The 13,477-nt window shown below is 39.6% G+C and overlaps 5 protein-coding genes across 5 annotated transcripts in view; 3 read left to right on the top strand and 2 right to left on the bottom strand.

The window, feature by feature from the left end:
• Positions 1 to 13,477, top strand: part of LOC145492428 (uncharacterized) — a 456,732-nt gene that overhangs the window by 215,069 nt on the left and 228,186 nt on the right. The window lies entirely within an intron of this gene.
• The window catches only part of LOC145492562 (uncharacterized), a 58,811-nt gene that overhangs the window by 23,796 nt on the left and 21,538 nt on the right, over positions 1 to 13,477 (bottom strand). The gene's annotated exons all lie outside the window — the stretch shown is intronic.
• LOC145492510 (tyrosine-protein kinase receptor Tie-1-like) lies at positions 1,595 to 8,076 on the bottom strand. Its single transcript, XM_081471973.1, has 6 exons — positions 7,720 to 8,076; positions 6,952 to 7,174; positions 4,761 to 4,801; positions 4,581 to 4,677; positions 3,490 to 3,589; positions 1,595 to 2,429 (listed from the first exon to the last, which is right to left on the bottom strand). Exons 2-6 carry the CDS (start codon positions 7,044 to 7,046, stop codon positions 2,361 to 2,363), a joined length of 402 nt encoding a protein of 133 aa, XP_081328099.1. The 5' UTR covers positions 7,047 to 7,174; positions 7,720 to 8,076; the 3' UTR covers positions 1,595 to 2,360.
• LOC145492351 (uncharacterized protein KIAA1958 homolog) lies at positions 8,149 to 9,765 on the top strand. Its single transcript, XM_081471789.1, has one exon. It carries the CDS (start codon positions 8,410 to 8,412, stop codon positions 9,763 to 9,765), a length of 1,356 nt encoding a protein of 451 aa, XP_081327915.1. The 5' UTR covers positions 8,149 to 8,409.
• LOC145492362 (uncharacterized) overlaps positions 11,678 to 13,477 on the top strand; it is a 2,753-nt gene continuing 953 nt past the window's right edge. Inside the window, exons 1-2 of the mRNA XM_081471804.1 lie at positions 11,678 to 12,757; positions 13,093 to 13,202. Coding sequence (XP_081327930.1) covers positions 12,008 to 12,757; positions 13,093 to 13,202 — 860 coding nt within the window. The 5' untranslated portion in view covers positions 11,678 to 12,007. The remainder of the gene's footprint in view (positions 12,758 to 13,092; positions 13,203 to 13,477) is intronic.

Genomic DNA, 13,477 nt, shown 5'->3' with positions numbered 1-13,477 from the left:
TTCTAACAGGCAATTTGATTCGTTCTTTGATACAACCCGCACTGTGATTGGTGTGACACGCGCACATGCATAACTCCCTCACTCACCCATCACATATCCCCTCCAACCCTCAAGTGAAATTTTTGCTCAAAAATACTCAAGTTAATTTAGAGACTTTTTCGCATTTTATACGAGTCGTAAGTTTACCTTTTTACACAACACAACACAACACAACACAACTTCACCGAAAATAGAAAGAAAGAGAAAAAAACCTCTGACACGTTGAAAGTCTGATTTAATTAAATTGCACTTTAACTTGGTGCCGCGCAGTCTTCAAAGAACATTTGAACAGTTTTCATACTTTTTACCTTCAAAAATATCGGACTGAAATGAATGTCATCGAATAAAACTTTTAAATTGCTACTGTAGAGACGTAAAAACCGTCCAGAAATGAAAGCTTCTTTTTTGTTTAATATCCTGGAAACAATAGCCGATAACTTGCCAGCTCTAATTGAATTTACTCCCATATAAAAAACAAAAGTGTTGAGTTACCATTTGTTACTAAAGATAGCAAACATCTCGTGGGAAAGAATTGTGACGATTCGTCCCCTCTAATTGAATTATACTTTGTAACTAAAAAAAAAAAATATCTCGTTATATTTGCATGCAACAAGAACAAAACAATCGTTACCCGCACTTACTATTGTAAACGTTAGAACTGTTTCAAATCTAAAGTCTCGTCCCCTCTAAAACACGTCCTAAGAACTATAAGCGTCGATTCGTGACCTCTAATTGAATTTACTCCTTGTGAAAAACAAAAGTATCAAGTTACCTTTGTAACTAGAAATAAAAATATCTCGTTGCATTTGCATACTACTAACTCACGAACTGTTTCAAACCTCAAGGCTCATCTCGTTCATTCAACTAAAACCCTCAGCCTAACCCACAAAAATGTCGAAGTAAACCCAATATATGAATACTTCCTCCTCTTTTATAGAAGAATAAATATGGCCGTTCTGAACTGGATCGGGATCAAATCTTCTCACATACCATTTACCTTTACAACAAGAAATTTGATTGGCTGTTTATAGTAGATCCAATCTGATTGGTGTGACATACATACATCTCTCACTCACTCACTGACTCACTCACTGACTCACTGACTGACTGACTCATCCATTGACCCGTCCATAACATAGCCGACGCGCCGACTAAGAGGTATTTTTTTTTACAAAAAAATAACTCAAAAATGGGGTAACCGCTGCATTCAACTTTATTGAACGAATATCATCAAACTTGTTGGTTTATTCAGAACCGATCGGTAGAGGACATAGTCATTCTTTGGTTATTCTGTAAATTGAGATTTTTACAGGTAAATTTATTATCAAAATGATAAAACCACGACGTTTCGAAGTCATCTTGACTTCATTTCAAGTAGTGGTGCTAGCTTGTCATGAAAGTTCCAATTTAATTGTGTGACAGTTTATCCTATTTTTAAGTTGCGTGATTCGGGGAATCTAGGAATAATAGAAATCGGAAGCACGTGCCTGATAGTCTCAATTAGTTCAGTCGATGATTACCAGTTAATCAGCACCAGATTGTAAGCTTGCGTGTCAGGTAATATTCCGTGATCAAAGAAACTGTTTAGAAAAGGTTGTAAGCCAATCAAATTAGGTTTCGTTAAGTTTTAAGGAGTGCCGTGTGAGAGCGAGAGAGGAAAGCGAACCTTGTGATCTTAAAATAAACTTGTGAAGTTTGCGAAGAACGGCCTGTTGAGTATTGGCATTCGCAACAAGCTCTTGAAACTACAGCTAACACCTTTACTTGATAATGGAATCAAGATGACTTCGAAACGTCGTAGTTTTATTCTTTTAATATTCATTATCAAATGTATCTCTAAATGTGCTCTTATTAGATTTATTATTAAGATAAATCTGGAACGTAGTCGAAAGTACTGAGCATGTGCACTGCTTAACGTGTCACATTCCTAACACACGATGACGAATTCGACTCCACCAGATGTTCTCTCCTGAAGAATGAGGACACTTGACCACGAGATTAAGTATCACAAATAAAATATCTACTCTAAACTTTCCACACTAAACTACATGTAAGTTAATACGATTTTAAAAACTATCTTTACAAAATCACAGTGTTCTTTTACTTTCTCTGTAGCTGAGGCCCTTATTAGTACTGAACTGTCGTAAATGTTAATGCCTATCCAGAGTCACAACTGTCTTACTGTGAGCTTGTAGCACGGGCACCCACAACAAAAGCGGGAGCAAGCTTTTCAGAACAAAGCTGAGCTATTGTTGCAGGCCTGGCAATCAAAAGTATTCAAAAAGCAGCGTCTTGATTGGCCAAGTCAGCCGATAAAACAGTCATTCAGCTGCGAGATCCTCAATATTTGCATACAAAGTGTTGTCATACTCTTTGAGGTTGACGTAGGTCTGTAACAGAACGGTAAATCATATTATAAGTAAGCTGTTATTTTCACGGGCAAATTGACAGTCACAGAGAAGAAGAAAGCTAAAAACGAATAGTAAAAACACAATCCATTATATAATTATCAAAAAGCCTGAACCCCAGCTGCAAAAAGGTTTTCAATTATATTTTGGAAGTCTTGATGTTTTAGCCTAAGTAAACAGTCGTCGTTTCCTATAAATTTTACCGGTCGTCGACGAAACTGACGTGAAAACTGATAACGTAACCCAGCACTACCCATTTCCGACACATTTGCCTTTTCATAGCTTAGTGTTCGGGAGAATTTCGTAGCAATATTTCGGGCGTATTTTGGGGTGAGGTAACAGAGCCCTGTCAGTGGTAAACAGCTCGGCCTTCTGTACGCGGGTTTTTATGACCATGTTTCAGGAATTGAAGACACAACGAAACCGGTTATGACTCAAAATAAAAACTATATATAATGATATTTTCTTCAGGGACAAAGTATAAGCCAGAAAACAAGAAAGCCTCTGGCGCTAGTTAGATCACAGACAGTGTTAATTTTGGATCACTACGGATCGGAAAGAAGGAAGTATAGGCGATCGAGTATGCACCCAAAAGAAGACTTGAGTTCATAATCAAATGAAAAAAAATGAATTGATGGTCTGATGGTTGACTTCAATTGAGTATGAACAGTAGAGAATAATCTTTAAAAGAATAATGAATAAAAACTCTAGAATATCCAAAATTTGTTTAAAAATATTCCCCTGCAACCTTTCCGCCGCGTCTGAACATCGTTACAATCAGTGTATTTACTACATTTTTGTAAACTGCAATTATCACCATGCGGCAGATCACTTTAACAAACAGTGATTGCTTGGAGCAAAGTATTGATTTACGTGAGTGCTCATTGGATTACATGCATGTATTAAGGCATAGGATGCAAAGCTGTGATAAAAGTCGAACTAAAAACTTACAAACTAATACCAAAGGGAAAATAAACATCATCAAATTTGCATTACTGAACATAAATGACAGGTTACAAAGAGTACTTTCAGGTGAGTTTACCTTGTGGTTTCTTTCCATTTCTTTCATCGTTTCCTTTAGTTTGGCAAACGTTGGTCGATCGCTGGGATTTTCTTCCCAACACTTTACCATAGTCTGGTATCTAACAAATAAAAACTTTTAGCAACAGCAAGAGGAGAGGAAAGACGATTTGTAACTACAATTAAATCATTCAAACGACCACATGGCATTCATGATTCAACCGAAATTTTGTTTGTTAGAAATTTACCTGTAGAATCCATTCTTAAAAAAAGACATCTTGTACGCCCGACAGTAAAACCTTTTAGCCTTTTTAAAGATAATGTTTATGGGTCTCGCTAACAAATCTGGTAAAAAGAAATAGCTGATAGCTAGCCATTGTATAATCTCTTTTAGCATCACCCAACTAGTGGACTAATGCAAATCCTGGTGCAATCGAGCGTGACGCTTTCTTTCGTTTTATTCCCAAATAAATATCTCTTCAACTTGCATTTGCTAACTTTATTGTTGCCTTTTCTGTCCGACTAGTTGGGTGATACTAAAACAATTAGACCCTCCGCCCTCAAGGGCCACGGGTCAATAGTCCATTCGGCTTCGCCTCATGGGCTATGGACCCGTAGCCCTTGCGGGCTACGGGTCTAATTGTTAAATAGCGGGATCTTTGTTTACAATATCTGTTTCCTTACCAAACGCTTCAGTTTCTGATAGAAAGAACCTGATTTATTGAAGACTTGATGTATAACGCGGCTTTAAAAAGTCCAAAGTTATACAAAAACTATATGGGCTCATCGGGACATTTACAACCTAAAAAAAGGTTTGCGGTTTTTGAAACTCAATATCACTTCAATATTACACCCAAAGAGCTAAAACTTTCACCGATTAGTTTCATAAGCTGTATAAAGAAGGGTGCTAGAAAGGCAAAATGTAAACAATGATCTCAGCAAAGATTCCCCTGAAGACAACAGTATGACGCCAGCGCGTTGCCAGTGATCTGTTTGCTCGTGTTTTGGCAACCATTTTTACCGTGTTATTGCGTCACAACGTTGTCTATTTAAGTGCACACATCGGCTAACTATGCTTCACATAAAAAAATGGGTAACAAGACATGTATTTACAGTTTGTTATCGACATGTTTCGGTTTCGGCATTCTGAATCCTTCCTGAAGTTTCGTTGCGATTTGACGAGGGTTTATTCCTGGATAAGGAGATCCACCTAGATGTGATAAACACAGGCAACATGATGGTTTGCACGACTCAGTTATAGCTTAAATGTAAATGTTGTGTAACTAAACCTACCTATGGTGAGAATCTCGTACAGCAGCACGCCATAGCTCCAACTGCCAAAACAGACAACATAAATAATACATTACTGGTATCAAAAAATTGTACGGAAAGAGGAGTTGTAAATGTAAATCTGTAAAAAAAGTGGTCATGCACTTAGTTATACAAGCACTAAGCTCAGCTAGTTTACAGGCCAGCTAGTTTACTGAAACAAAGGAAACAATATTTCAAATAAACGTAACAGTTAATAATCCCAACTGGCAGGAGGCAAACCAGATGGCTATTTACAAAGCGTGACCGAGGATTTGAACTCGGAACTACTGAGAAACAAATCCCGCAAGTGGCAGGGTGGAGGCCTTGAACACGGAACCTCCGGACTACAAAACCAGCGCCCTAAGCCACTCGGCCACGCTGCCTCCTCAAGGAGTTGGTGAAACAATGAAGGGAAACAAGGGTTGTTAAAGCCACCACTGCTTGGCTTTTTGTTTCGTTTCCTCAGAAACGAAACGGTATTGTTTTCAGTTCAGGGGTGAACTATTTACATAGTGATTTGTAATATCCAATCAGAGTAAAGTTCGTAATTGTTAATGTAAATACGGTGGAAATTGGGTCATCGCAAGAAAATGTGGCGTTCCGAACATTTCAATTGCTGCTTTATTCGAAAATGGGGAATTACGACTGAAACTCTCGTTTCTCGTTATTAAAATACACAAGAAAACTATACACTGGGCTTCTATTCGGATAGTAATGGTAAAAGGAAGTTTATTTTGGAGGTAGAGAGATCGCCAGACCACGCGATTTCTCCACTAATGTGATATTTTAAGCCCATGGAAGCAGTTCGTTTTGTTTAGTTCAACGAAGAAATGGTACTGTTTTCCGTTTCAGAGTGATTTATTGACATAGTAAGTATGAATGTTATCAGCCAGTAACGCTTGTAATTCACAAGGTAAACATGTTCAAGAAAAATAACTTCTCGAAACTAAATTTTATTTCTTGACACGGAAAGAAAAGGAAATTAAAATGTCATGCAGGTGGAAATAATTGGCGACTTAAATGTTCCTAAGTCTTACTGAAACGATGTATTCTAGAGAAACGAAGATATCTGTTTCCGTGCTTGATTTAAATGTGATTAAGATCACAACTACGGCGACATAATTTTGGCCAATCAGAACACTTGTCAGGAATAACAATCCCGCCCCTTTTCTGTGGCTGTTTACGGGAAAAGAACACGCACTTGGAGCGTTCGGAGGATACTACAGATACGAGATATTGTGGAAGGTAACTAATTCATCGTATTGTAATTTAATTAACGTTGGTATATTGCAAAATAGGCACAATGTGGCTTTTTTGTGAGGTTTTCTTCATATGGCAGGTGTCGACATTTTCCAGATTTAGTTGAATTTCTCGAATTTTCCGCCACAATTCCAGTAACTTTACTTCTTAGAGCGCAATTTTAAAAATAAGAAAATTTGTATTTCGACATACCGCGGCATTTCAAGAGCTGGTTTCCATGAAAACACCGATAGCATTTGTATTTTAGCTTCATAATATTCAAGCGAAAGTGTCGTCACACATGAGGCGTCCTCTTTTAAAAGAAAAATATACTGCGTCACTGACAACGAAACGTAGAGCGCCACATGCTTTTGCCTGTCAGCTTTATTTAGCCTCACACACAATACTTTGAATTTCTGAAAAATTCGGCGGGGCTGTGCGGCCCGCTACCCAAAGCACTTACCCTATTTAAGACCAAAGTCTGCGATTTTTCTAACCTATTTATGGCCTGACCCTTAAATTAATACCCTGTTTCAGACCTGCCGTAGTTCTCTAGGTCAGAATGATGTTAAAGGTATTGTGAATGGCTTTAGTTGCTGGTCTTATCGATAATGATGAAAAAAGTAGCTTCTTCTAAAAAAAACATACCGAATTCAAGACTAGAGTGCAAAAACCATACCCAGTTTGAAACCAAAATTACCAAAATCGATATTCTACTTCTGACTAAAATGTCTTAAAAAACACGTCCCTCTGACGTTGGACATACCTATATAGCCGATGTAAGGGAGCCCCCCTCCCCTAGGGCAGAGTCAAAGTGAAGTATCACAAGAAAATACATTTCGAAGCGCGTTGACTGTAATAGCTGATACATGTGTGGACAACTTAAATTAATTGGCCCTTTCTCTTTTACAATAGGTTCAGTACTAAACCTTACCTGACCGAAAAACCCCAGGCTCTGACAACTGAGCAGATCAGTGTGGTGCAAAGCGGCGCATTAGCACATATCCCTCTCACCCAAGGACTTCTCATGCACAAGATATCCAAACCCCGACCTTTCTCAGACTTTCAATACCTTTCCGGAAACGAAACAGCATGTCTTTCTGAAAAATAGCTCCTTGTTGATATTGCCAGTCATGTTTCTCAGTCTGTTGAGCAAACTGTAATTTCCAAGAATTCGATCTTTTTAGAGAATCGCTTTGTCATAGATCTAGATATATATTTTTTAAATCAAGACTTGCGGTCAAAAAACATTTTTCATAGCTTTAAGAATTATTGCATCCAGTTATTATGTCAGAATAAACTTCTTTAATTGTGAATAGCTTTTACCAACTCTACACGAAACGCGTGTTTTGGGCCGTCAAGGGAATACGTGAATATCCAATCAAAACGGGAGGGAGAGGGGGAGGGGAAAAAAACGGTTCATAACGGGCCTAGGCATGTCTGGGTATTTTTGGTGCAATGGCTGCTCAAATTTGTACAAATATTGAGCAACAATTTATGAGTAAACCACGAGACCTTCAACATCTCCACTCACGTTTCCTTATGCACCCTCCATGAAGTATATATATTGGGCAACCATCACGATATTATCACAGAAAATTAATTAGCCTTATGTTCCTCGGTCAATTTTCAAAACCAGTGACCTCCCTTGGTTCTTTCTTTTATTCTCAGTCATTCTAGTTTGGTTTAAACGTCGACCCACCTCTCCATCGTCTCTAACCTCGAAGGTCATTCTGTACAGTTTGCTTGTGGGGATCGGAGTTCCAAGGAGTCCAAGATTTTTCTTTGCCTCTAGCGGCAGACCATTTCCTTTCTACAGGCGAAACGCTCAGCAGGAAACTCCAGTGTCTTTTTTATTATTGGTTTTTTAAAAAGAATCAAAAGCGTTTATGAGCACCTGGTAAAAATCTTATCCTTTATGAGCTTTTATAAACCCTTGAAAAACAACTGCACGTGGAGACAAATGTTGTTAAGTCGTTGTTTAGCACTTACACGTCACTTTGTGTTGTGTATGTTCCATATAACAAAGCTTCATAAGCAGTCCACTTAACAGGCAACCGGCCCTGAGAGAAAAATAAATAAATAAACAACTTAACCAGAAGTCTTTACGCTATCCTATGTTAGTATATTCTCAGCTCCGACTATTGCATTTCTAGCTCTCTAATTGGCTCAAAAACTCCGACTATGAGCCATTAGTCGGAGTTTTACCTAATATGGAAAATAATGCGCCAAGTTTAAAAATTTTCCGCACGAAGTTTTTAACTTCAGCCCTCCATAATGGCCGATACTGGCAGGTTTCAGGAGCTGTCTCCCTCTAAACTTCAAGAGATATTAGACAATGCTATCCCAGAAAAAACGAAGAAAGCCACAAAGTTCGGCATGAACATATTTAATGGTACGTATGTGGGAGTTTTACTCAAAAACTAGCAACAATTGTTACGTTCACTGTCGATATTTTGATAATTTATTCGTAACAACGACAAAAATTCTTACCTCGTTATTTACAGAATGGCTGTCAAGTCCTGTTGCCACAAAATTTTCGAAACGAATTGAAGACATGTCCAAAGAGGAGCTAAATGAATGCCTTAAATGTTTCTACACCTCCGCAAGGAAGAAAGACGGGAGGTATTACAAAAACACATCCATGAAGTCCATTCGAGCCGCCATAGATCGCTTTCTTCGCTCGCCACCAAACAACAAGCCTTTTTCTATCATCTCCGACGCTGTGTTTACCGAAGCCAATAAAGTTTTGGATGCCTTTGTAAAGGATCTCAGAAAGACGGGTAAAATAGCTGGAGTTGTCCATAAGAAAGTAGTGTCAAAAGATCAAATCCAGAGGCTCTTTGAAAGCGGCGAACTTGGGCCGGCCGACAGTCAAAATCCAGCCCAACTGCAGAGAACGGCATGGTTTTATCTCACCCTTTTCTTCGGACGACGAGGAAGAGAAAATCAGCGGCAGTTGAACCCTGGAATGCTCTCCCTAAGAACAACGCCTAGAGGTGTCGAGTATTTTGAGTTAAACAGACGACAGCCTGGTTCACTGCGCAGCACAAAAAATCATCAAGGCGGCCTTGGAGACTCTGAGGATGAATCCGACGCGAAGATCTTTGCCGTTGCTGGTTCTCAGAGGTGCCCAGTGAAAACAATCAAAAACTACCTACATCACCTGAACCCGAGTTCCGAAGCTCTTTTCCAAAAACCAAGAGACGGCCAAAGTCAGAAATTCAGTCCAACAGATGACAAAATCTGGTATTGCAACTCGCCGGTTGGCTCGAGCATGCTGGACAACATGTTGAAAAATATGAGCAGGCGAGCTGGCATAGAGCCCCATCTAACCAACCACTGCCTCAGGGCGACAGCAGTTACAGTTCTGTCTGACCATAACTGTGAAACCAGACACATAAAGTCTGTTACGGGACACAGATCAGACCAGGCGGTGGAATCGTACAATGATCGCCCATCCATAGAACAGCAAAAGAAGATGTCGCACGTTCTCAGTGATTTTGTCTCAGCCGGAGCCTCTGAAGCTTCCCCATGCACTGGTATCTCTGCAGCTGAGAAAGAAAACCAATGCCACGGCCAGCAAGAACGGCAACCTCAAAGTGAAGGGACAGTTTTAGTCCAAAATCAGTTCGTAAACACCGAGGTTCGGCAAAGCGAGCGAAGAAGCTTTCCGCAGGTTTTCTTCAACTGCAATGTCCAAGTTCACAACTACTACGGAGGCGGAGAATCAGGAAAATCTTCCTGAACTTTGAACACTATTTAAACACTTGAAAGCTTCCGAAGCGGTCTTTTTCCCTTGCATTTGAACGGTTGAATATTTCAAGGTTGATTTTGTTTAACAGTTGACCACAGTTTGTCGTTTGTGAAGCTGTCAAATTTCATTCAGCTCATTCAGTGATGTAATAATCAGGTGATCACGGCGCGCATGTGACCGGAAGTTGTATGTTTTTTTCACCGCTTTGTAAAATTGTTGAAATAAAAATCGGCGGCAAAAACCCGATTTGAGAATATACTAAAACAATTATTCCATTCGACCTTGTTGGATATGAAGTGATCATAACCAACTCGCGCTACGCGCTCGTTGGTTATTAATCACTTCATATCCAACGCGGTCTCATGGAATAATTGTTAAATATTCGTCGGATGTTTATCAGTAGTCCCATTCGGTCAGGCTTATGTACTCACTCGACTTTGTTTAGTGTAAATATCATCTTGCTGAACATTCCTCGCCATCCCAAAATCTGTCACCTTACATTTCTCTCCTTCACCAACAAGAACATTTCTGGCCGCCAAGTCACGATGGATTATCTGAAACAGATGTCGTTTTTAGTTAATCTGCTTTACTGCTATTGGGTTAAATAATTTCCTATTTCGAAAATACCCTTTCAGTCACTGAATTGCAATTATTATAGGTTTTTACCTTCCTCGACGACAAATAAGCCATCCCGTCAGCTATCTGGCACGCATATCTCATCAACTACTTTGAAGTTAGGTTGGTTTCCGGCTTTCTATCCGGGTTATTAAAATACGTGTCATTGAGCCCACGACTCTTTCTCAAATAACCCAGCAGATCACCGTACGGCACATACTCAATAAGGACCAGTAGCGGATCTAAAAGAAAGGAGATACAGCCATCACGTAAAGCGCAAAAAGAAAACGAAGATTTGAATTGACTTCACGGCTAGAGCATTAGCGAATAGGCTCGATTTCCGCCGCTTTCTCGAGTCAGGTCTACGTTCCTCCCCGAGAAGAGACGGCTGGACGCGTGAGCGACAAAGCATGTCTGTGACGTAAATTCATAATTTAATTCTTGCGGCGCTTCAGGTGGCCGGAAATGTCACCTGATGACAATCATAGGCAGGCCCACATGACGCCTACGGCTCGTAGAATTTGTGGCGTTTTCGCAACTTCTTTTAATTTTGGTCCTCCAACCTATTTTGTTTCACATTATTGTTGGGGAAGGACATTACATGTTGTGTTCTATAGAAGAGTTTTTTTTCTTTCTTTTTTTAAAAAAAGTAGAGCAGAGCTGTTTGACTATGGTGTAGCAACGGTCATGTCAAAGGTCACGCACATGATGTTGTATGGTGTGCGTGGTGTTGACACCATGTTTATGTTTTGCTAGTTCGCTTTGCTTCGGCTTATTTAAAAATTTAATTTTGTCTGGCTTCGCCAGAGACTGGTGTCGCTTCCCTTCAAGAAGACTGCCGTGCACATCAATTCGACTGAGTGTTTTGTTTCTTGAGATCGATGTTTGCGTTTATCCCTCTCTTCGTTGACTTTGTTCGTTAAGGCTGTTGACTATTTTGCGTGTTGTATATGCCACTATGGTTTAGATCAGGCAAGATTTCATCAGTTGACGGTATTTAGTTAAATGTCCCACTAATGCGATCGCACTTCATATCGCACAACTTCTTTGCTACTGCGAGAAAGCTAATTTATGCAGCCTGCTCGATTCAGGCAGGCAGATTTCTTGTTGGTTGAAAGTAACAATGTATGGTGGCCGAGGACTGCCACTAATTTTTTTGGTGGTATTTTACTTCAAAATAACGATATCAATTACAAATAAATTGATTTGGAATACAAAACAGATGCTAATTTAAAATAAAAGTAAAATGGAAATTAAACTATAATTACTTGTAAGTGGGAAATAAAATGCAAATAAAACGCAAAGTGAAAGCCGACGTAAAACGAAATGCAAGTGCGCAGCAAAGTCAAACACGGTTCAGAATTAAAGTTAAAGCATTATTAAAGCACAATGCTAGCGAAATAGAGGGCAAAGTGTAGGTAAACTGAAATGAAATATGTTTTTAAAGAAGAATGTAAAACAATATTAGTGGCAGCGCTCGGCCATATCAAAAGTTACGTTCACTTTCGATTGCAAAGTATAATCAATTTTGGCATGGCCGAGCGCTGCCACTACCAGCGTACCTTGCGAGATTTAATCTTCCCATCACGCCATACGTACGTTTACCAAATCTTTCAAAATGGTGGACGGTCGTATGGCATCTTGGGTCCATGATGATAATCTTAAGGACGCTATGTCTCGATATGTGCAGCAAAGTTTGCAAAGATCAGAAATCTTGGATTTTTTGAAACGTGATTTTCCACAATACCCGTGGAGCATCCGGAGCCTTGACAGGAGGCTTCGTCACTTCGAAATTTACTACAATAACAATAGCGTTGGGGTTGATGATGTTACGCAGGCTGTCGAGAACGAGTTGAAAGGCCCCGGTCAGCTCTTAGGTTACCGAGCAATGCATAAGAAGATCAGACAAGAATATGGGCTTAATGTTACGAGAGACAAAGTTTATGATGTTATGTACGAACTGGACCCAGAAGGACTCGAAGCGCGCGGTGGTGTTGGAGCTAAGAAAGAACGAAGGAAAGGAAACTTCACGACTCGGGGTGCCAACTGGGTCCACTCTTTAGATGGCCATGACAAACTCATGGGTTACCAAAACTCCACTTTCCCCTTAGCAGTATATGGTTGCATGGATACTGCAAGCAGGAAGCTGCTTTGGCTAAAAGTTTGGATTACAAATTCCGATCCACAGTTAATTGGAAAATGGTATCTGGAACACCTACTTCAAACGAAAGTTATACCCGCGTTACTTAGAGTTGACAAGGGAACTGAGACCGGTACTATGGCCACTATACATTCCGTCTTACGCCGACATCATGGAGATATGGATCCACACAATACTGTTGTGTATGGCCCTTCAACTTCAAATCAGGTGTGTAACACTGACCAACACCACACACAGTGCTACCTAGGGGACCCTTTCACCACTGTATTGATATTTCCCTATAATGGCCCCTTGTAGACAAACTGACGGTGAGCAATATGTTGACCCGAATGTAATAACACATTCAGAAACCTTTTCATAACAGCTAAACAATGAAAATTGAAATTCTGTGACTGTACTTCAGAAGAGAAGTGGTCCTCAAAATTTAATGCAACGTGAAGTCTACAGGTATTTTAAGTGTGCCAAGAATGGTTATTTAGTTAAAATAAGAAAATATTAAGAAACATTATCCATGACATCACATACAATTTACTTATTTTTAGATAGAGAGGTGGTGGAAAGAATTGCATGAGAGAATGGAGAAGTACTTTAAAGACCAATTAGCCTGGCTGAAGGACCAGGGCCATTACAATCCTCATAGTGATACAGACAGGTACACAAGCTTAGAACAACCAGTGTTCTTAATTTGCTATTTTTAATTGTCAATTTGACATGACTGTTATATATGTCTGCACTATTACTTGGCGATAGCAACTTTTACTTCACTTCCATGGTTGCTTTAGGACGTTATTTTTGTCTTTCAGCTGATTAGAACATGAGTAAGACCACTCACTCAAGTGCTTGCAACTTTATTTGCTCATGCAGCTCAAAAATCAGTGGGAAAAAATTATCTTGGCCTCTTGATCCCATTGCCTCATTTTTTGCTGA

The sequence above is a fragment of the Orbicella franksi genome, chromosome 7 (genome assembly GCF_964199315.1).
Source record: "Orbicella franksi chromosome 7, jaOrbFran1.1, whole genome shotgun sequence".
Taxonomy (NCBI): Eukaryota; Metazoa; Cnidaria; class Anthozoa; order Scleractinia; family Merulinidae; genus Orbicella; species Orbicella franksi.
This window is presented reverse-complemented; position numbering and strand designations above follow the sequence as displayed.

What these genes read in the sequence shown, in the direction of transcription:
- LOC145492510 (XM_081471973.1), bottom strand. Translation starts at nt 7,046, where the DNA reads ATGAGAAGTCCTTGGGTGAGAGGGATATGTGCTAATGCGCCGCTTTGC. An exon ending in GCCTGGGGTTTTTCGGTCAG is followed by an intron (nt 4,802 to 6,951) that starts GTAAGGTTTAGT and finishes CTGTTTTGGCAG; the next exon opens with TTGGAGCTATGGCGTGCTGC. An exon ending in AAACATGTCGATAACAAACT is followed by an intron (nt 3,590 to 4,580) that starts GTAAATACATGT and finishes TTTATTTGTTAG; the next exon opens with ATACCAGACTATGGTAAAGT.
- LOC145492351 (XM_081471789.1), top strand. Translation starts at nt 8,410, where the DNA reads ATGGTACGTATGTGGGAGTTTTACTCAAAAACTAGCAACAATTGTTAC.